General features: G+C 42.9%; 1 protein-coding gene across 4 annotated transcripts in view; it reads right to left on the bottom strand.

Moving 5' to 3' along the window:
* WDR17 (WD repeat domain 17) overlaps positions 1 to 24,060 on the bottom strand; it is a 172,585-nt gene that overhangs the window by 4,866 nt on the left and 143,659 nt on the right. For 2 of the 4 annotated variants that reach the window (XM_044287540.1, XM_044287381.1), the window contains 9 exons: positions 22,877 to 22,965; positions 22,679 to 22,778; positions 16,927 to 17,066; positions 15,019 to 15,039; positions 11,690 to 11,801; positions 8,155 to 8,296; positions 7,174 to 7,276; positions 5,978 to 6,079; positions 1,043 to 1,141 (listed from right to left, as the gene is read on the bottom strand). In XM_044287540.1, coding sequence (XP_044143475.1) covers positions 1,043 to 1,141; positions 5,978 to 6,079; positions 7,174 to 7,276; positions 8,155 to 8,296; positions 11,690 to 11,801; positions 15,019 to 15,039; positions 16,927 to 17,066; positions 22,679 to 22,778; positions 22,877 to 22,965 — 908 coding nt within the window. Of the gene's footprint in view, positions 1 to 1,042; positions 1,142 to 5,977; positions 6,080 to 7,173; positions 7,277 to 8,154; positions 8,297 to 11,689; positions 11,802 to 15,018; positions 15,040 to 16,926; positions 17,067 to 22,678; positions 22,779 to 22,876; positions 22,966 to 24,060 lie in introns of those variants that run through there. The other 2 variants (XR_006388356.1, XM_044287462.1) reach the window with 2 other exon arrangements.

The following is a 24,060-nucleotide window of genomic DNA, read 5'->3' as shown; positions in this document are numbered from 1 at the left end:
CCGATCTAGATTTTTTGCAGATCAGATGTGGACCTATTCATTTCAATGGGGCCACTAAAGATGCTGTCCCGCATGTCCCCCCAAAAAAAAAAAAAATAGAACATGTCCCATTCTTGTCTGTTTTGCGGACAAATATAGACATTTCTAACAAGGGGCCAAACGTGCTGATCCAAAAAATGCTAAACGCACACGGCTGTTATACGCATTTTGCAGATCCACAATTTGCACCCTTAGGCCTCTTGCACACGACCGTATGCCCTCCGAGATATATGGTCCATGAGCGGGCTATATGTCCCGAAGCGGCATTGATTGTGCACACGGGAGCACACAGCATCATAGATTGCAATGATGCTGCGGACATCGGGCCACCCACAGGGCTATTGTCCCGCACTCATACGATCATACGCGGACGGCCCGATGTGCATTGTAATCTATGATGCTGTGTGCTACCATGCGCGCAATCAATGCCTCTCCGGGACATGTGGCCCGCTCACGGACCATATATATCTCGGAGAGCATACGGTCTTGTGCAAAGGCCCTTATAGAGCAGAAGACTTAACAGTAGAGTCCAATGGGAGGGAGCATTCAGACAGAAAAGCTTGTAAGCGGGACAGGTCGACTTACAGCCTGTGCATGCTCCCTCCTTGGACCTGCAAGTACGTAGCTTCTTTACAAACCGTAACAGAAAATATATCTAAATATAAATTGACTTGTAACTTCAAATTCCTCAACAGTGACTTACAGTATACATATATATATATATATATATATATATATGTACTGTATATTGTTCAGATGAAAAGAGACCACAAGGGGAGAGGATGTACGCAAGATATTATGCTTTTTCCTGCCGACCTTCAACAGAAAATACTGAAAGTCACACAAAACTGTGGTCACTTGCCCCCTATATCGTACACTATGGGAAACTATATCAAACATTGTACAAGGTCACCCTAAACACCCTATAACTATCAGCAAAGAAATGATGATATGTCTAGACAATGTATAGAGCGTGCACCAGATTTCCTGGTTAATCTCTTACTTGCTGGTGGACAGGCTACATGCTCTCCATGCATCTAACTCCACCGAGAGCTGCTCAATCTGCAAAGGAACAGACACTTCCCGACGTTTTAGAAGCTGGCTGGAAATGATTGCAAGAAAAAAAAAAGAAAGAGTGATTAGGGAAAGAGAAGATTATTCATTAAAGGGTAACTGACCTTTTATACAACTTTATTTGAAACTATTCTAAAGGCCCTTATTCCAGGAGAACTATAAAATCCACACACCCGTATACTGCTATCCTGTCATCGGTGTGTAGACAGCCTGATCTTTGGGGGCCTACTTTGGCAGTAATACAGTAAAAATCAATAACATACATTACAAAAATGTGTTTTGGGGCAGTTAGAATAGTTTCAAGTAAAGTTGTGTAAATGGTTAGTTACCCTTTAAAGGGGCTGTCTCATCTGAGACATTGGTGGGATATCGCTAGGATATGGTGCTGTAACTGTTTCCAGTGAAGGAGACCACACCGCACATGCACTTTCTATGGTCCGCTCCGCTATATTCCGATGCCCTACAGAAATGAGTGGAGAGCCCAACACTCTATTCACTTAGATGGGACTGCCAGAGACCGCCAAGCCAGTGCTCAGATATCTTCAGCAGTCCCATGAAAAGGAAGGGGGAACGGTCACACATAGGTGCCTGCACTCCGCTCACTTCGGGGGTCCTGTTCTGGAGATAGATGTGATATACCACCAGCGTCTCAGATAAGACAACCCCTTTAAGTAACAACCACAGAAAGTCTTGTCATGCTACAGTCTGTTTTTAAAGGAGATTGTAAGCCCAGCTTGAGACAGTGATGATGTAAAAGGCACCGGGGGAGATTTATCAAACCTGGTGTAAAGTAGAACTGATTTATTTATCAGATTCCACCTTTCATTTTTGTGAGCTCTTTTGGAAAGTGAAAGGTGGAATCTGATTGGTTGGGCAACTAAGCCAGTTTTTCATTTACACAAGTTTTGATAAATCCCCCCCCCCCCTTCCCGATTTACAGTGCTAAGTAACATCTGGATGTTACATACTGTAAGTAAAGGGTACTTACTACTGCGTCACTGCACTTACCGGGTACAGAACTACAGTACCAAGTAGCTGTCCGCTCTGCCTCATAGAGGTATGACCTGAGCGGGGACATCTCTTTAACAACCGTATGTCCCAGTCTGCATTACTGACAGTAAACTGACATTGATGTGAAGGTTACTTTTAGAACTTTTTTTTTTCTGTTTCTGTTCCGTTTTTGCGGGTTCTGTTTGCGGTCCATATGTGGAACCATTCATTTCAATAGTTTCCGTATGCATTCAGTTTCTGTATATCCGTTCCGCCAAAAGATAGAACTTGTCCTATTATTGCAAATAACGTTCCGTCGCTCCATTCAAGTCAATGGGTCCGCAAAAAATACGGAATGCATACGGAACACATCCGTATGTCACCCGTTTTTTTGTGGATCCATGCCCACGTGTTTACTGTTTACAAACATTACTGTACATTACAGTAATAATTACAAATTTTATGTTTCAGTTTGCGATCTGCAAAAAACGGATCGCATACGGAAACCATACGGAGATTTTTTGCGGAACTACGGAATGGAAACGGAAACACAATGGAAACAAAAAAACCGAACAATGGATCCGTGAAAAACAGACCGCAAAATACAGAAAAAGCCATATGGTCGTGTGCAACTTATGATCCGTGGTAGAGGAATCCATAACGGAATACTTAGATAAGGCTACTTTCACACTCACGTTTTGGGCGGATCCATTATGGATCTGCAAAAACGGATCCGTTACTATAACACAACCGCATGCATCCGTCATGATTGGATCCGTTTGTATTATCTGTAACATAGCCAAGACGGATCCGTCATGAACTCCATTAAAAGTCAATGGAGGACAGATCCGTTTTCTATTGTGCAGATTGTGCCAGAGAAAACTGATCCGTCCCCATTGACTTACATTGTGTGTCAGGATGGATCCGTTTGGCTCAGTTTTGTCAAGCAGACAGCAAAACGCTGCAGACAGCATTGTGGTGTCCGCTTCCAGAGCGGAATGGAGACTGATCGGAGCCAAACTGATGCGTTCTGAGCCGATCCTGTTCCATTCAGAATGCATTAGAAAAAAACTGATCCGTTTTGGACTGCTTGGGAGAGCCCTGAACGGATCTCACAAATGGAAAGCCAAAACGTGAGTGTGAAAGTAGCTTAAGGCCTCATGTACACGACCGTTGTTTTGGTCCGCATCCAAACCTCAGTTTTTGCGGCTCGGATGTGGACCCATTCACTTCAACGGGGCCACAAAACATGCAGACAGCCCTCCGTGTGCTGTCCGCATCCGTTGCTCTGTTCCGTGGTCCGCAAAAAAAATATAACCTGTCCTATTTTTGTCCGTTTTGCCGACAAGAATAGGCAGTTATACAGTATCAGGCCTCATGCACACAACAGTTTTTTTTCACGGTCCGCAAAAACGGGGTCCGTGGGTCCGTGATCCGTGACCGTTTTTTCGTCCGTGGGTCTTCCTTGATTTTTGGAGGATCCACGGACATGAAAAAAAAGTCGTTTTGGTGTCCGCCTGGCCGTGCGGAGCCAAACGGATCCGTCCTGAATTACAATGCAAGTCAATGGGGACGGATCCGTTTGATGTTGACACAATATGGTGCCATTTCAAACGGATCCGTCCCCATTGACTTTCAATGTAAAGTCTGGAGTTCTTTTATACCATCGGATTGGAGTTTTCTCCAATCCGATGGTATATTTTAACTTGAAGCGTCCCCATCACCATGGGAACGCCTCTATGTTAGAATATACTGTCGGATATGAGCTACTTCGTGAACCTCAGATCCGACAGTATATTCTAACACAGAGGCGTTCCCATGGTGATGGGGACGCTTCAGGTTAGAATACACTACAAACTTTGTACAAGACTGCCCCCTGCTGCCTGGCAGCACCCGATCTCTTACTGGGGGATATGATAGCACAATTAATCCCCTTTAGGTGCGGCACCTAAAGGGGTTAATTGTACTATCATATTCCCCTGTAAGAGATCAGGGCTGCCAGGCAGCAGGGGGCAGCCCCCCCCCCTCCCCAGTTTGAATATCGTTGGTGGCACAGTGTGCCCCCACCATCGCCCCCCCTCCCTCCCTCTATTGTATTAAATCGTTGGTGGCACAGTGTGCCAACCACCATCGGCCCCCCTCCCTCCCTCTATTGTATTAAATCGTTGGTGGCACAGTGGGAGGGAGGGAGGGGGGCCGATGGTGGTTGGCACACTGTGCCACCAACGATTTAATACAATAGAGGGAGGGAGGGGGGCCGATGGTGGTTGGCACACTGTGCCACCAACGATTTAATACAATAGAGGGAGGGAGGGGGGCCGATGGTGGTTGGCACACTGTGCCACCAACGATTTAATACAATAGAGGGAGGGAGGGGGGGCGATGGTGGGGGCACACTGTGCCACCAACGATATTCAAACTGGGGAGGGGGGGGCTGCCCCCTGCTGCCTGGCAGCCCTGATCTCTTACAGGGGAATATGATAGTACAATTAACCCCTTTAGGTGCCGCACCTAAAGGGGTTAATTGTGCTATCATATCCCCCTGTAAGAGATCGGGTGCTGCCAGGCAGCAGGGGGCAGTCTTGTACAAAGTTTGCAGTGTATTCTAACTAGAAGCGTCCCCATCACCATGGGAACGCTTCTGTGTTAGAATATACTGTCGGAAATGAGTTTTCACGAAGTGAAAACTTAGATCAGAAAAAGCTTTTATGCAGACGGATCTTCGGATCCGTCTGTATGAAAGCAACCTACGGCCACGGATCACGGACACGGATGCCAATCTTGTGTGCATCCGTGTTCTTTCACGGACCCATTGACTTGAATGGGTCCGTGAACCGTTGTCCGTCAAAAAAATAGGACAGGTCTTATTTTTTTGACGGACAGGATACACGGATCACGGCCTCGGCTGCAAAACGGTGCATTTTCCGATTTTTCCACGGACCCATTGAAAGTCAATGGGTCCGCGAAAAAAAATGGAAAACGGCACAACGGCCACGGATGCACACAACGGTCGTGTGCATGAGGCCTCAATCGCTGTCCGTGCCGTTCTGCAAATTGCGGAACGCACACGGACGCCATCCATGTTTTGCAGACTGCAAAACACACAACGGTTATGTGCATGAAGCCTAACCCGAACCTTGTAGATGGAACTTGAAAACACAAGTTTGTTCAACACTAGTCATCATTTTGGGCTTGTGTGCTAGGACCTTGACTGAGAAATAGAATGAAGGGATCCATAACTCTTCTCCATGTACATGACTAATTCAATGCACTCCGATCCAAAAACCAATGAGTACAAAAAAGAGGCAAAGTGCTCACAAGGCTTCTTCAGTCTAGCGATCAGTGGGGGTCTCAGCTCACATCCTCTCATGGATATAAAGTGCACTTTCATTGAATGTCTTCGGTAGCCATTAATGGTTACACTGAATCCTCCTCCCCTTTAAACATCATTTTGGTTTCTTTTAAGCTTAATAGATAGAAATGTAATAATACATAATACATCTTTATAGTGGTCAGCTCTCTATAGTGCTACATTTACTGCAGAGCCTCAAACCACCACTAGGGGGAGTGCACTGCATACCTACTTACACAGCTATGGTTGTGTGAATAGAAGGAAGGGCAGTGGAGCTCCGACCCCCTTAAAGATATATTACGTAATGGCGTTAAACGTTTACCAGCCATGTTGTGTCTTTACCTTGCTCTATTAAATAGAAACTGGTTAATTAAGAATAGTACCACTAATAAGGAACATGATTTTAGTAAAGATTTTAGAATAGCAATTCATTGTCATATAATAATATTTTTGGGTTGTAAAGTTCCTGTAGGCATTTCCATTGTGTGTCCTTTTCTTTTACAATTACCAGCAGGTACTAACCTTGTATATTCATAAAGTGCAGGCACAATGCTTGTATAGTGTCTTCTAATAGCAATTAAAGCCCCAATGTAGCCGCACAGTATGAGAAGCTCATTGCGGACCCTGGAAAGATACAATAAATAGTCCCAGAAAACATTAGAATATTATACGACCCCCACTTGTAGAGAAACATTGGTGACATTCAATCTAGAAAGGAGGGGACATCCAGTAAACCACTGTTGGATCTTATGACATGGCTACTTTAGGCCTCGTCCACATTTCCATGTGACACGTCCATGAAAAAAAGCGTACGTGTTTAATTTGTCAAGATGCCCGTGAAGGAACTGCGGTTGGTCCGTGTGTCCGTTTTTACCATCCGTGTGTCATCCGTAATTCACTGACGTTGCTCAGGTGAAAATGAATTTCCAAAGAAACTCCTATCAGTCTTCAGTGAAAAACTGACGCACCACGGATGCCATCTGTGGCGTGTCCGTGATTTTCATGGACCCATAGACTTCTATGAGTGTGCTTGGTCCGCATCACGGATCAAAGTGGTGCATGTCAGTAAAAAAATACTGAAATGTGAAAATATTTAAATCAATGGGTACGTGTGCTGTCCGTGGAAAATGCGGACAGTACACGTCAATAAAAAACTTAAATGTGGACGAGGCCTTAGTAAATACTTGTATTCCACCCAAAACATAACACTCTTAAATAATCTTTTCTTACAACTCTGTGTTGTGTCATTCCTCTGTTATTCCTCCTGGAAATGTATGTACTCGCACAGTCTTACACTCAGCGGTGACTGGACAGTATCAATGTGTGTAGGAACCCAATGACCCGTCCATACATTTCCAGAAGGAATGACAGAGGAACGGTACAATGCAGAGGTTTCAGTAAAGGTTATTTTATTGGGAACAGTATAACCAGACCACTGAAAAACTTCTAAATCCTTACAAATGATATAAATGAACGTTTAACCTATGTATCATCTCCACCATGAATATTAGAATCGGGTTGGTTGCATCATTCCTTCTAGGGCACTTTGTTCATCCGATCAGTCTCATCTTTCCCAGGGGTTCAGGCTGTAGAATTTCCCTCCCCTAAACTTAATAGACTGAACCCCCAAAGTGACAATAGACACTACTTTATTCGGTGGGTGACTGAAGAGCCGCCATTACATGCAGAGGCCTCCCGACAGGAATAAGAATACTCACTCACTACATTTATGTAGTACTAATCTCTCCGTTCTAATGAAACTGAGAAGATCAAGAATGGGACATATGGAATCCAAAGTCCAGTCCAGACTGCTAATCTGTTCTGTAAAAAACAGGGAATAAAATACATAGACCAGTGTAAAATGATCCTTCGTCATACACAAAATGTACACATAGTAGATAAAAAATAGCAATTCCTAACTTAGAACATCTAAGGGCACATGTCTGAAAATGGTGCAAAAAGTACAGGCCATGCTCCATATTCCTTGAATGGTTCCAAGCTGACACGTATATCTGACAGAAGTGATAGATTTTGGGGCATGCTTACTGAAGCCTTAGGCCTAGTCCACATTTCTGTGTCTATTTGACGACTGTGGAAAAATCTACCCCTGAAGAATCCACGTTTGGTCCGTGTGTCTGTTTTTTGCCCTCCATGTGTCATCTGTATTCTACGGACACTTCTCAGCTGAAAATTAATTTCCAGAGCATCTCCTACCGAAGGTCTGTGAAACACTGACAGAACATGGAAACCATCGCATCAAGAACCAAAGTAGCATGTCTTTGTGATATTTTCACTGACCCACAAAACCACTGATATGTGAACAGACACATTAAAATCAATGGGTACATGTGATGGAAAATGTAGATAGCACATATCAGTGAAAAATGAAAATGTCAATGAGACCTTAAGGTCTGGTTCACACATCAGTGTTTTGGTCAGTGATTTCCATCAGTGATTATGAGAAATCTTTCCATTATACCTTTATTTCTGTAGGCTCCACTCCTGGTTTTGGCTCACAATCACTTATGGAAATCACTGACTAAACACTGACGTGTGAACTAGGTCTAATTACGGTATGTTACAAAATAAATGTCCTTCTAACCCCGCCTGTGCCCCTGATGTGATAATAGGATACACACACCTATGAATAGCTAATTTCAGCTGTAACATTCACTAATAGATTATCAATTACTCAATACCTTTTATATAATTGATCCCGACTGGCAGGGCCTTTTCAGATTCTGAACTTAGCAGATAATATTTGACAGCTTGAAAGATGTCTCCTTCTCCATGGCAGTTCTCTGCAAGTTGTGAGCACTCTTCTGTACTTGGCAAATTACACTGTAAATACATGTTGGAATATCTACAGACAAGGTTGAATAAGTGCATTTCTGCAAGTTTTTTCTTGGCGGATAGGCTGCAGACATGCATTTTTTGTTTGGCAATTGGCATCTCATAGATCCTTTATCAACCTCTCTGGTGACAGATGACCAGTAATGATGCTTTTCGAATTATATGTTGGATAAAGTCACATCACTCTACAGATATTCACATGAACATATACACGAATGTTTCAACCAGCCTGGGTTTTCCTCAAGCCTGTGACCCAAGTGGCAGAAACATTGCTGTATGTGTTCATGTGAATAAACCTTGACTTTTTATGTGTGGGGGTCATTTACTTACAGTGCTACGCCATTTTTGGGCATAAAAAAATTACAAGTTTTGCGACTTTTCTAAATGCCAGTGCGACAAATGATTTTTATATATTTTTTTTTACTTTTTTCTGGTTTTATAGCTCGTGTTTGAAGCTACAAGACTCACTTTTTTATTCTGTACCATCATGTTTCACAAAGATCCATGATGAGAGCAGAATTGCTCAGTTCCTAAGAATGGCAGCCCAATAATTTAACAGGCTGAACTGGATGGCTATATGTCTTTTTTTTTTTTCAGCCTTATAAACTATGTTACTATGTTATGTTAAACGAATACTCTGGGTCCCTGCAGAGAGACCCAGCATATTGAATTCAATTACAGGCATCTTCATTGGCTGCAGAGGATGCCGGTATGAAGCCCAGAAGCGCATACTTCCGTGTTTTTTAGCTTTTAGATGCCATGATCATACTTGATCACTGCATCTAAAGGCTTTAATGACTGCGATCTGCATTATTGCCGGTTGGGGTCATTAGCTGCTGGTCTCTGCTGTTTGATAGGAGCCCATTGCACACGCAAGCGGGCGCCATGTTTAACCATCGCTCCAGTGCAATACATGTACAGCGGTGGTAGCGAAATGGTTAAAGACTATGTACACTTTTGGGGGCAATTTTTTTAAATTAGTGCATTGTACTCATTGTGAGCTAAAAATCCTTTTTCAGTTGGTCTTTATATGGAGTTCTATTCTCTGTACAGAACTGAGATGCTCTACCAGCAGGATCTGAATTTTCTCTCTGCTCCGTCAGACAGCTAGCTGATGGGCTCCTTGTCTCTGCTCTCAGACCTTATAAACATTAATCAAAGCTCAATCCTTAACTTACTGATAAGAATGTGGCTTAAATAAGTGTTTATGACCTCTTAGTAATTTAGAAATAAGGGTTATTAGATGACGACACAAAATGAAAGTAGGATGCACACAGCTAGAAATAGTTAACCTTTGTGACAGAATGGCTGAATATTTTTAATAAAGACCAATTGAAAAAATTATTTTTAGCCCCAAATGAGTAAAATGCAATGATAATAAAATGACCTCAAAGGTGTACATAGCCTTTAAATATCAGTAACAAGTATTTTGCAGGATTAGTTGTAGGAACAATTTGGGGGTATATATATATATATATATATATATATATATATATATATATATATAGTGTATTAAATAACTTATTTTATTTTATTTTTAGGGGGAAAGAATAAAACAGCAATTTTAAAATTATTTTGTGGCATTTATTTAGGACATTCACTGTGTGGTATGAATAACATAACTTTATTATGTGGGACAGTACAAATATGATAATGCCAAATTTATATATATTTTTTATATTTTGTTCTTTGCTCCTGCAGGTTGTCAGCTCCTCAACTGCACCCCCTCCTTCCCACCAGACTGAAGAGGGGTCTGGGACTGTTTTAGCTGCTCATATCTCTGGATAGGTAGCAACTACAGATATGAGCTTTGTCTTCTTTGAAAGCTGAAAAATTCCATAGAAATTAGGATAGAAGTGAATGCAGCTGAAAGTGAAAGTAAAAGCAGGTTTTACCGCTTTTATTCCCGACGACTCAATTTCTCACATCGATATCTCCTGGTGATGTTATAATAATGCTGTGATTCTGGTCTTGTATGAAAGCTTGGAATGCCAGCTTTCAAACAAGACAAAGCCCAACGTCTGGACGTTGCTCAGCATATTATCCGGGTTTTGGCCAGATCACTGCCAGTCCCCATTATAGTAAATGTGACTGGACAGCGATGCAGTTGCTTCTGGCAATGCTAGAATGCAGAGAGATTCGGCAGCCTGCCAGAACAGCCTGCTGAATCTCAAAATGCTAGTGTGAAACTAGCCTTAGATGGTTACACATGCACACTCTGTTGAGCCAAGCATCTAGGTATGTTTAAAGGTGGACTGTGGGTGATAGCTCTCAGCCAAAATAGTGTTTAGTGTGTACAGCGAGTTTAATGCCCACCCACAGAAAGGGAAGTTCTTAGTAAAATAAAAAATAAAAAAAAATTCTAAATCTGTGGGATAACCCCTTTAATGTGGTTTAGCATAACCTGAAGTTTGATAGCACTTATGCTTTTCAATCGGATTTCTTTTTTGAAACAAAATATAAGTGGGGAAGCTTTTTATAGTTGGAAACTCATTGAACACATAACCTGGCTGTGAATTAAGGTCAACATAAAGAAAACTCTGAAGATCAGGTCTGTTTTCCTATCACCACAAAATGCAGTGCACTGCTCATTGTATAGAGCAGGAGGATCCAACATCTGGCTCCTCCACTGATCAGATATTTTCAGAAGCCACCGGCATTAGAAACACAGTGGACAGGACTACAAGCAGAAAGCTCCAACCAATGTGTCGTGTCCATGCCAGGGTACTGCAGCTCAGCTCCTATCATTCCATTTTCATACCAAGAACTGTAGAACAGAACAGTTGACAGGAGGTGGTGGTGGTCTTCTACCAGTCTGATATTGATGACCTATCCTGAGAAGAGAATCTGTTCATATGTTTCATGCTTATTGTGTTACTTGTGTTATATTATGTATGTATATCCATTCTTAGATGTACAGTGCCAGGGAATTAACGGTGCTTTCAAATAATTAATAATAATTCATCACAAAATGCAATGCGATCTGAAAGCACCATGTTATAGAGCAGGAGAAGCTGAGCAGGTTGATGTCGGAAAAGATTCAATAAAACCTGTAAATTATAAATGTATATCTCTTCTTTTTTCACATCAAATTGCACTGCATTTTGTGGTGACAGGTTCTCTTTAAACATCTTTAATCCTCTAGCAATCCCCTTAGAAAGCATTATCCATAGAACGGTTTTGCTCAATGGATTTTCAAAAGTTTTTCTCTCAATGTTATCAGGGAGATGAGGTTATATCCATGGCCACCTCTGCCACAAAAAATGTATTCTCAAATAACAAGAACATTAACATGACTTTTTTGGGTATGTATCATGGTTTTTACTAATAGCTAATATTCATGGCGATAAGATTAGTAAAACAGAAAATTCCGGGACATACTTTGCTATGTAGGTCATTAATTTCTTCAGTGCATCCTGGGTAGAATGCGCACAGCTTGACTAAGAAGAGATCATTGTCAGGAATCATTCTGAGAAGATCTGTTGCCAAGTCCCTGTTAAAGAAAATAAATTCTGCTCACATATGTTTTATCAGCAGGGTTCAGAACTGCTCACTGCAGCCATATATATGGAAAGCAGGTGAGGTTTGCACATACAGACTTGTTTTCATCACATTTACTCCCTATGTGACGTGAAAAGATGCACTTGTATACTAACTGTGTACCGTATTACTGATCTGTACTCATTGGTAATGTCCATTTTTAGAGTAAGATTTTGATTTGCTGATGTCCGGGCCTTGTAAATCCCACTGATTGCTCTAAGAAAGGGACAGAAGCTCTCAGCTCAGCACAGTGCCACTTTAACTGTGTTTGACCATGCTCGACCGATCCATGGTGTCAAAGCAGGCACACAGGCAACACATGACAGACCATATGGGGCCCTCAGGCACTCACTGCATCCATGACCCCCAAAATACGCCCACACGTCCATACATCATGCTGCCACTAACTGTCTGTTATGGCCGATGGAATGCCCAGGTACAAACGCACAACACTCACAGGAACACACTGCATTCTACCATATGACAAGCAAACCTGTAGCACACTGGCCTTTAATGATAACACAACAAAGCGGTACTTAAAGAGTGTGGGTACGTTTAGAGCAGCAAGGAACGACTTATAACATTTTAAGATTTAATGTACAGAAAAAGTATAGTGCTAAAAGGTTACAAAAATGACAAAAAAGGACATCCACACAAGCAAACAGTACAGAAATAAAAGGGATAAAATAATGAATCGCATACCAATTAGATCTGTGAGAGATCCACGATGGGAGAACCATTGTCCAGACCTACAGCTAGGTATACCTCCGAATTCTGACTCTGTGTGTCAGTTCATGAGACATTTTAAGGGGTCCAGGCCCAGCCCACTTAGCCCTTTCCTGAGTTCATGTAACCAGAGGCTGGGTAATGTTATACACAAAAGTCACCAGCTCTTGAAACTTTTAGATTGTGCCATAACTTAGAAAAAAAAATCTGATTTCCTATCATAATTTTACGTATCTGGGTACACCAAACTTGCTTATGAAATATGAAGAACTGAAACCAATATTTGATTCTCAGGTTCCCCGAGGCCGAAACTTCCAGGACTAGAGAAGCATCTGAATTCCCTGATCATAACAATATACGTTATTTATTATAAACCGTGAATTATGACAAGGCTGCATTTGAATCGTATTTTGTGGTCTATGGATAATATGCCCTTCTCAGCATGGGATGAGCTCCAGACGTATGGTCTGGGTCCCGAATTTCTTCTATTTGAACCAAAGTAGCGGAAAACAGTGGACTGCACTGAAGAACTTCAAATAAAACTGTTTATTTAAAAAACATACTAAAAAACAGACAATAGACATGCGCACTATGGTAAACAAAGCCGATGCCCTCAGTGGTTAGCGTAGTGCGCATGCCCGGGCCCGGTGGTGAAGTTCACATGGGGGGGATCTCAGGAATAGAGGAGAGTGACGTCACATCAATACAGGGTTGGCCAGACGATACACTGGGGAGGAGTTAGCTGCGCAAAACGCTGAGGGGTCTGGGCACTTCCAGCAAAAACGCAGCCCTTGGGCATTTTCAATCCCTCATTTGCATATCTTTATAACCTCGTTTTTGCACCTTTACAGAATCAGACAATAACAACAGTTACCATGACTATCACGTGTTATAGAACTTGGAGGTTGGTGACATTTAAAAGCATTTCTGTTACAAACAAAATATGAAATGGTTGCATGTATAGTTAATATGACGTCAAAAACAGTTAAACGAACCTAACAGAACAAAGACTAAGGTCTCCTGCACACGAATGTGGCCGTGCTGCGGAACACCGAATGGGTCCGCGATTCGCCCGTTCCGCAAAAAGATAGGACATCTTCTATCTTTTTGCGGAACGGAAGCACGGGTTTCCGTTCCGTGCTTCTGTTCTGCACCTTCCGCAACTCCGAATTTGCAGACCCATTGAAGTGAATGGGTCCACATCCGTGATACGGAATGCCCAATGAACGGCGTCGGTGTATTGCGGATCCGCAAATGCGGTCCACAATACGACAACGGGCAGCACACGTTCGTGTGATATGCAGGTTTGTTATATGGAGGTTAATGTAAATGACCACAATAGGTGAACTGCTAAGGCCTCTTTCATACGGGCGTCCCGGATTTGCTCCAGATGCGTCGCGTGTGCATTGCGGGAAACCCGCGTGGGTGCGCACGCAATTATGCGATTGCGTTGTTCAGTTTTTATTGCGCGGGTGCAATGCGTTTTGCACGCACGTGATAAAAAACTGAATATGGTACCCGGACTTCTTCACTGAAGCTCGGGTTTGGGTTTGGTGTTCTATAGATTTTATTTTCCCTTAAAACATGGTTATAGGGGAGAATAATAGCATTCTTAATACAGAATGCTTACTAAAATGTCGATGACGAAAAATTTAACTCACCTTATTCACTTGATCGTGCAACCGGCATCGTCTTCTTTCTTCTTCTTTCAGGACCTGCAAAAAGACCTTTGATGACGTAATCATGGTGAGCGCGGTGACAACAGCGCAGGTCCTGCTGAATGAAGATTTCTATCTTCATTCAGCAGGACCTGCGCTGACGTCACCGCGCTCACCAGCTGCTGAGAGCGATTATGTCATCAAAGGTCCTTTTGCAGGTCCTGACAGAAGAAGAAAGAAGACGATGCCGGCTACGCCATCAAGTGGATAAGGTGAGTTAAATATATTTTTTATTTTTTAACCCCTCAATCCACATTTTAGTAAGTATTCTGTATTAAGAATGCTATTATTCTCCCCTATAACCATGTTATAAGGGAAAATAATACAGTGAATTTACTTTAATGGGGTCCGGGGTTGCTCATCCCTATTATCTCTTAGCAACCATGCATGAAAATTGCACCGCATCCGCACTTGCTTGCGGATGCTTGCAATTTTCACACAGCCCCATTCATTTCTATGGGGTCTGCGATGCGTAAAAAAACGCAGAACATGCAATGCACAAGTGATGCGTGAAAATCACCGCTCATCAGCACAGCCCCATTGAAGTGAATGGGTCCGTATTCAGTGCGGGTGCAATGCGTTCACCTCACGCATTGCACCCGCGCGGAAAACTCGCCCGTGTGAAAGGGGCCTAAATGATGCATGAACTTGTTGTGAGCCTCGCTTCATCTACAGTGCGCTACAGTAGGTGTTAGGGTTCATTAGTAGAAGTGATAGTGTGTATACCTGAATCCCGGTGATGGGAAGCTGAAGGAAAGATATAATATTACAAAATGTGATAGAAAGCGTCACAGCTTCATTACATTTAAGAAAATATTTTTATCACTCTTGTTTTACAAATGAGTAACATAGGCCACATGTAGCTGAATTTCACATTCCTATCTATCTATCTGCAGTAGAGATAAATCATAAATCACCATAAAAACTAGATCATGCTGAGAATTGTAAAAAATCAAGCACGAATTATAGTAATTGCAGAAATGCCAGAATATAAAAAATGTATGTGAAATACCGTATTTTTGGCCCCATAAGACCCTTTTCCCCCCCAAAAGTGGGGGGAAAATGCCCCTGCATCTTATGGGCCAAATATTAATGAGCGCTTCCATTATGGAAGCCTGCCTGCCGGATCCAGCAATCCGGATGCATTTGTAAGACGGATCCGTCTCACAAATGCCTTGCAATACCGGATCCATCTTTCCGGTTGTCATCCGGAAAAACGGATCTGGTATTTATTTTTTTCTCATTTTTAAAGGTCTGCGCATGTGCAGCCCCCAAAACCGGATCCGTTTGCCGGAACACTTCGGGCTGGATCCGGCATTAATGCATTTCAATGGAAATTAATGCCGGATCCGGCATTCCGGCAAGTGTTCAGGATTTTTGGCCAGAGAGAAAACTGAAGCGTGCTGCAGTATTTTCTCCGGCCAAAAAACGTAAGAGGGACTGAACTGATGCATCCTGAACAGAATGCTCTCCATTCAGAATGCATTAGGTTAAAACTGATCAGTTTTTAACCGGTATTGAGCCCCTAGGACGGAACTCAATACTGGAAAACAAAAACGCTAGTGTGAAAGTAGCCTGTCATTGGGGGTCTGATTGGTGGTCTGACCTGAGGTATAATGAAAAAAAATATTTTTTACTTATTGTCCTCTAAAACCTAGGTGTGTTTTATGGGCCGGTGCATCTTATAAGGTGAAAAATACGGTAACTTGCACTGTCTCACACATGGAAAAGAAAAACACCCTATAATAAACCAAGCCTTTACTTTTTCACTCCCAGAGATACTACTTCAAGGGGTATCTAATCTGGTATCTAATTTTCACTTAAGCCTCTTTCACACGAGTGAGTTTTCAATTTAATGTGATGCGTGTTGCGATGGACGGCATCCAGGCTGAATCCTGACCCATTCATTTCAGTGGGTATGTGCACTTGAGCATTATTTTTCATTGACCATTGTTTAGGTAAACTCGCAGCATGTTCGATATTGCCCGTTTTTCATCCAGCCCTTGCCTCATAGAAATAAACGGCTTGGATGAAAAACTGAAGGCATCTGGATGCAATGCAATTTTAGCTGATAGACGCTAGAAGGCTGGGTTCACACTTGAGCGTTGCGCAAACGCGCGTTTTACGCGCGTTTTTGACGCGCATTTTTATGCGCGTTTTTGTAATAGTAAACGCGCGTTTGACGCGCGTTTGTGTGATTCACTACAGTGTCCTATGGCCACAAACGCCCCAAAAGTCGCTCATGTACTTTTTGGAGCGTCGGGCGTTTTACAGCGCGATCGTACGCGCTGTAAAACGCCCAAGTGTGAACCATTCCCATAGGGAATCATTGGTTTCTCCTTGTTGAGCGTTTTACAGCGCGTAGGAACGCGCTGTAAAACGCTCAGGTGTGAACCCAGCCTTAATGCAATTGCAGACAAAACTGATCAAACTTGAATTCAAAACCATTAGTTTTTCCCTGAACAGACCCTGACACATTCAGTATCGCTCTTAAGAAAAGAAAACATTCAGCTAAAGGAACATAAACCATGAAGATAAGCATGTTGCCTATAATCTGTGGCACTTTATTGAAAATGTGAATGGAAAACTACCTGCTCTGGATCTCTGGGATCAGAGTCAATCTGTAATACATACCATGTGGTTACAGTCATGCATTTTCTTGAAAGGAGCTCTAGTGCATATTGAGTTGCTTGTGCTGCACCTTCTCCAATAACTGTGCCCACACATACTGCCAGCTCCAACTCATTTCCACGGATGAGGTTGGCCATGGCTAGCTTGAATAAAGCAAAAAAACATTTAACTTACTTGAATTTCTTCAACCATTCAAACATACACAAGTTAGGTCGAGAAATATTTGAACAGTGACACAATCTTCATGATTCGGGCTCTGCATGCCACCACATTGGATTTGAAATGAAACAATTCAGATGCTATTGAAGTATAGACTTTCAGGTTTAATTAAAGGGGTTGAACAAATATATCCTGTGAAACGTTTACGAAATGCAACCAGTTTTCTACAAAGCCTCCTCATTTCAGGTGCTCAAAAGGAATTGGACAAACTAACTGTCACGGCTGAGGATGGGGAAAATCCTCAGCCGTGCGATGCCAGAAGATGTTACGTGCTGCGTGACCAGGACGACAGTATTAGGGAGCAGGTCACCTCCTATCGCGTCCCTAAACTGACCCTGACTCCTATCCATACGAGTCAACCCTGAAGGTGGGAGGACTCATACACCGTATGCCTTGGGCTCCCTACTAGCCCTCAGGATTGCCCTGGAACAAGGAGCATGGTAAGACGGCCTGTTCCTTCTGGACATGGAGGAACAGGGGTCTCACTTGCCAAGCTGCAGGGAAAGGAACATAAACAGCCTATGGATATGGCAGGAGGCTGAAAAGCACTTCCACACCTACCTGCCACAGACACTCAGACTGGATCCCGTGCAAGACAGCAAGTGTCCATACCCAAACACCAATGGACACAGCACACACACAAACACACAGGAAGCCAGATCCATAGGTGCATAACATAACAAAGGAAAACATCAAATGGACATCAACTTAAACTTAAGAGTCACAGTTAGTTTATGACCACAAGGGTGGCCCCCGCTGGCAGATGGAATGCACAGGAGGCTGCTCCAGCTAAGCATGGCTGAAGCAACCCACTGAGACATGCCAAACACAGAGCCTTTATAGGCCTAAGTGGCCACACAGACACACCCAGTGTCTCACACACACAGAAAGGGAGTTAACCCTTCCACCACCAGGGAAGGGAAAACACCACTTAAAGGGGAAGTGCACACAATACATAAAACCAAGTGCACACATATCACACACAACCACATGCACAACATAGCAAGCTGCCATGACACAGCTCAGACTGCTATGCTGCCACATACATACTGTTGCCAGCGGCAACCACAGGTGAGGCAAATACCACAGCCCTCACCTGTGATTGACAACCAAACCAAAGACCGCTGACAACCGCATGCGGTTCAGGAGTCACGACCATAACCATGGCCGTGACACTAACATTACCATAAAATGTTCATTTTAATACATTGGAAAGAATACTTTGCAGGCAATGACTGCCTGAAGTCTAGAACCCATAGACATCACCAAACGCTGGGTTTCCACCTTCATAATGCTTTGCCAGGCCCTTACTGCAGCTGTCTTCAGTTGTTGCTTGTTTGTAGGTCTTTCTGCCTTGAGTTTTGTCTTAAGCAAGTGAAATGCATGCTCGATTGTGTTGAGATCTAGTGATTGACTCGGCTATTGCAGAATATTCCACTTCTTTGCCTTAAAAAAACTCCTGGGTTGCTTTTACAGTATGTTTTGGGTTATTGTCCATCTGTACTGTGAAATGCCGTCCAATCAACCTTGCTGTATTTTGCTGACTCTGAACAGAAAGTATATCTCTGTACACTTCAGAATTCATCTGGCTGCTTCTGTCTTCAGTCACACCAATAAACACTAGTGAGCCTGTGCCATTGCAAGCCATGCATGCCCATGCCATCACACTGCCTCCACCATGTTTTAAGGAGCATGTGGTGTGCTTTGGAACATGAGCCATTCAAAGCCTTCTCCATACATTTTCCCATCATTCTGGCACAGGTTGATCTAATTTTTATCTGTCCAAAGAATGCTGTTCAAGAATTAGACTGACTTCTTTAGATGTTTTTTGACAAAGTCTAATCTGGCTGATTAATCGTTTGCACCTCGTGGTGAACCTTCTTTATTCGCTCTCATGAAGTCTTCGCTTTATAGTAGACTTAGATCCTGATACACCTACTTCCTGGAGAGTGTTCTTCACTTGGGTGGATGTTGCGAAGGTTTTTTTTTCACCATGGAAAGGATTCTGCGATCATCCACCACTGTTGTCTTCCCTGGACGTCCAGGCCTTTTTGAGTTCCAGTTGGCTCTTATTTAACCAGAATGTACCAAACTGTTGATTTGGTGACTCCTAACATTTCCGCTATCTCTCTGATGGATTTCTTCTTTTTTTTAGCCAAATTTTTCATCCTTCAATTCAAAGATCCTTTGACCGCATGTTGTGGGTTCACAGCAGCAGCTTCCAAATGCAAATTCCACACCTAGAATCAACTCCAGACCTTTTACCTGCTTAGTTGATGATGGATTAACGAGGGAATAGCCCATGCAGCCCATTAAGTAGCTTATGAGATAATTGTCCAATTACCTTTGGTCCCTTGAAAAAAGAGGCCGCTACATATTAAAGAGCTGTAATTCCTAAACCCTTCCTACAATTAGGATGTGAATACCCTCAAATTAAAGCTGAGAGTCTGCACTTTAATCCCATATTGATTATGTAACCGTATCTTGAATATCTTTTAGTAAACAGCTAAAATGGCAAAACTTATGTCACTGGCCAAATATTTCTGGACCTATAACTATTTCAGTGGAGAACCACATGAAGATTAAATGCACTATTCGCAGTAACTTGGTCACTGCACCCTTCTCCTCCATATTGTCTTATTGAGAGTGTGTGTCATTCTCTTGTGGTCCATAGAGTGGAATCATGCACCTTTTACCGACATTTCATTAATAGCAGATTTACCGTAGTGGATCTGTGTGACAAAAATCCACAGCATTTACCATATCTCATCCACAAGCTGCAAATGTTTTCCACAAGAAAAACTGCACATAAGGCCTCATGCACACTGCCGTTGTTTGGGTCCGCATCCGAGCCGCATCACTTCAATGGGGCCGCAAAAGATGCGGACAGCACTCCGTGTGCTGTCCGCATCCGTGGCTCCGTTCCGAGGCCCCGCTAAAAAAATATAACATGTCCTATTCTTGTACGGGCTTTGTGGACAAGAATAGGAATTTATATTGACGGCCGCCCGTTCTGCAAATTGCAGAAGGCACGTGGGCGGCTTCCGTTGTTTGCGGACCGCAAAAAAACGGCACGGTAATGTGCATTAGGGCTAAGTTAGATGGAGTGTGGATTTTAAATCCGCAGGATGTGAATTTATATTGTGGATTTCGACCATGGTTTTAATCGATTTCACTATTAGCAAAGCAAACTCAGCCCTAGCACTGGCATAGTCAAAGCACTCGCCCTGATAAGAGGGACCCTGGCCGGCACAGGAACGTATGCTCTACTCCGACTATTATGTCCTAGCACTATATATCCAAATGAGTGCCAGCCCGGGTCACTTATCAGGGCGAGTGCCTCGACTATGCCGGTGTTAGAGTTTACGCTGGGTTCAGACCTGAGAGTACTTGAACGTACGCTCTGTATGCGCGATTGTACGGGCGTTTGCAATCGCGCATACAGAGACAAGCGAACGCCCATTGTCGCGCGTTCCCGCTGAAGTCTATGTACGGGAACGCGCGACAAGACGCCCCAAAGAAGCTCATGTACTTCTTGGGGCGTCGGGTGTTTTACAGCGCGATCGTACGCGCTGTAAAACGCTCAGGTGAGAACCATTCCCATAGGGAATCATTGGTTCTTGCCTGTTGAGCGTTTTACAGCGCGTAGGAACGCGCTGTAAACCGCTCAGGTCTGAACCCAGCCTTAGGCCTCATGCACACGACCGTTGTGTGCATCCGTGGCCAGTTGTGCCATTTTCCGTTTTTTTTCGCGGACCCATTGACTTTCAATGGGTCCGTGGAAAAACCGGAAAATGCACCGTTTGGCAGCTGCATCCGTGATCCGTTTTTCCTGGCCGTGAAAAAAATAGGACCTGTCCTATTTTTTTCACGGCCAACGGTTCACGGACCCATTCAAGTCAATGGGTCCGTGAAAAAACACAGATGCACACAAGATTTTCATCCGCGTCCGTGATCCGTGTCCGTTTTTTCCTATCATTTCAATGGCAAACTTGACTTAGATTTTTTTTTTCATTTTTCATGTCCGTGGATCCTCCAAAAATCAAGAAAGACCCACGGACGAAAAAACAGTCACGGATCACGGACCTACGGACCCCGTTTTTGCGGACTTTAAAAAAAAAACGGTCGTGTGCATGAGGCCTTAGTCTCAGGCACTCAGACAGTGATTAGGGTGAACCTAGACCCTTTAGGCAGCAACAGGTGAGTAGCCTACTCCTATTGAATTTGGACAAGCACCAAATAGAGCATCTTCATTGCTGAGTGTTGCTTACTTTTTTGTTCTGACTATTTAATGGAAACTAATAAACAGAAGCTCTGAATGCAAATGTGAACAGATCTTTATACACACTATGGGCCAGATTTATCATGACTCTGACAGCTCACGCCACTTTCACATATGGCTAAAGTCAGTTTTAGCTAAGTCAGATTTATGATCGGCCCTTTAAGACTGTAATAAATGTGGTTTGACGGTAGCAGTTTATCCGTCAGTAAGCGGCTTTACAAAAGTCGCACGTCTTTATGAAAAAATCGCATGTTCCAATAAAAAGTCGCATAAGATAAGCATGGCCCTCACTGGAGTGAAATTGCGCGAAAATTTTTGACTTTTTAAATTGTTGCAATAGTAAATCTTTCTAGAGATTCATATTTACATAAGAAAACACGCCCACTTTCAGAAAACATGCGAGCATAGCGCAGAGCCAATAGACGTCGCACATTTTTGCGCAGTTTTAGCGATTGCGCAATTTTTTTTGACTTTTTCACTCCATTATTCTGACTTTAGCTAATGATAAATCTGGCCGTATATGTCTGAAACTGCCTTATTCAGGTTTCGTATGGTTGCACTGCTGGTGCCATCATCACAACCCAACTGGCATATAGCGGCTCTTTCAGTGTTGCTGCCCTGCCTTGTTTCCAGTCATTCCTATTTGTGTAAGTTCCTTGACACTGCTGCCCCACTCCAGATTTCATCCTGATGATAGATTTGACTCTCTTCACTGCATGCGTGTTAGGCCTCATGCACACGACCGTTGTTTCATTCCGTGTCCGTTGTTCCGTTTTTCGTGATTTTCTGCGGACCCATTGACTTTCAATGGGTCCGTTGAAAACTCGGCTAATGCACCATTTGTCATCCGTGTCCGTGATCCGTGGTTCCAGTCCGTCACAAAAATATAACCCGTCCTATTTTTTTCACGGAAAACGGTTCGCGGACCCATTCAAGTCAATAGGACCGTGAAAAAACGTGGAGGCACACAAGATTGTCATCTGCGTCCGCGTCAGTTTTTTTCCTATCATTTGCATGGCGAACTTGACTTAGACTTTTTTTTACTTTTTCTTTTACTTTCCTTTATGTCTGGTGATCCTCCAAAAATAAAGGAAGACACACAGAAACAAAAACGGAAACGGATCACGGAACAACGGAACTACATTTTGCGGAACGGAACACAACAACGGTCGTGTGCATGAGGCCTTAGAGATTACATTTCTTCAGTTACTTAGTTCCTCATTACTAGGTCATAACTACAATATAAAAACTTACTTCAATATTATCTACAGCTAAATGGCAGCAAGCTGCCAGCACAGCCCGGCCATCCTGGAAATACCACTCTGCCAGCTCCGCACTGACTCGATGAAGAAGTCTGCAAACAAGAGACACACTTAGAAAGTCACTTACCATGAAAAATAGTGTACTCTTTATGATGAAATATACAAAGTCTTATCTTAGTTCAAGACTTACTCATTGTAGTCTTCTATGTTGTTGCCATCAGTTGGAGACACAGCAGTGACTGAAACATGATTGGACTGTATATTTCCTTCACAAGCTGCCTAGAAGTAAATAGGCCAGATAATCAGTAGACATTCTACAAAGAATATTGGATGACTTCTTTTCAGGAAAGGAGACTAAAACTAAAGGAAAATCGTATAAATTGAAAAGAGACTGGGCACACCTCCAGATATTTGGCCACTGTTTTTAATAGTTAAAATGGTTAAAAGTAATTTAAACAGACAATAATAGAGATAATGTTCAGACTGACATTTGTATAATCGGACAAGTAATGATCATAAAATTTTCAATAGATGGTGAGCATTATTATATAAAATCCTAGATAATAGATGATACTAAAATACTGACTCATACAACTTAAAACACATAAAAGGCTTAGGTCACTTGAAATACCAAATAATTTGCGGTGATTTAAAAATGGAGTTCGATAGCAGTCATTAAAGTGGCATACGTGTAGCCTAATTGCGGAGAATAGCTAGCACTGGTCTGGGAGAGTTCCTTGGGAGTTATCGTGAAAGGCTCCGTGTCTCATAGGCGGCTTTGTACTGCCTAATAGCGCATGCAGTGAGAGCAAGGAGAAGTTGAGCAAACAGCGGCGTCCCGCTGTGTGTGCGCTAAAAACAGTAGTGTCCTGTTAGATTGTGGGTATATTGACCTATAGGTCGAAATGGTCTTACCCTCTTGATGCGACTCCAGCCGTCCTGCGCAGATTTAGTATACTTGCGTTATCTTTTGCTCCAAAGAGTCTTACCCTGACGTAGACTTATACACGTGGGTCCGCCGGTTTGGCTTCGGATCCAATTCGGTGTAGTTTTCTACGTGGGTTTTTCCATGGACGCTGGGTAAAAGGCTTTATCCTTATGGGTAGTGCACTACTCCTTTGGTTGATAGGGGGGTCCGACCAAACGCGTTTCGGGGCTGAGATATCCCCTTCTTCAGTGGTAATCAGACCTCCCCCCCCCCCCGAAGTGTCTCTTTTATAGTGAAAAAAGACTTCAAATCTAGGTCCGGCTCAGGTCATCACCCGGAACTACTCCCGGTTTTTTATTTATTTAACCCTTGCATTTCTTTTACCTACTTGAGCGCAATGGTTCCATTCTTTAATACATCCTCCCATTTTTCGTACGTATAGTACA

This window comes from Bufo gargarizans, chromosome 1, assembly GCF_014858855.1.
Source record: "Bufo gargarizans isolate SCDJY-AF-19 chromosome 1, ASM1485885v1, whole genome shotgun sequence".
Taxonomy (NCBI): Eukaryota; Metazoa; Chordata; class Amphibia; order Anura; family Bufonidae; genus Bufo; species Bufo gargarizans.
This window is presented reverse-complemented; position numbering and strand designations above follow the sequence as displayed.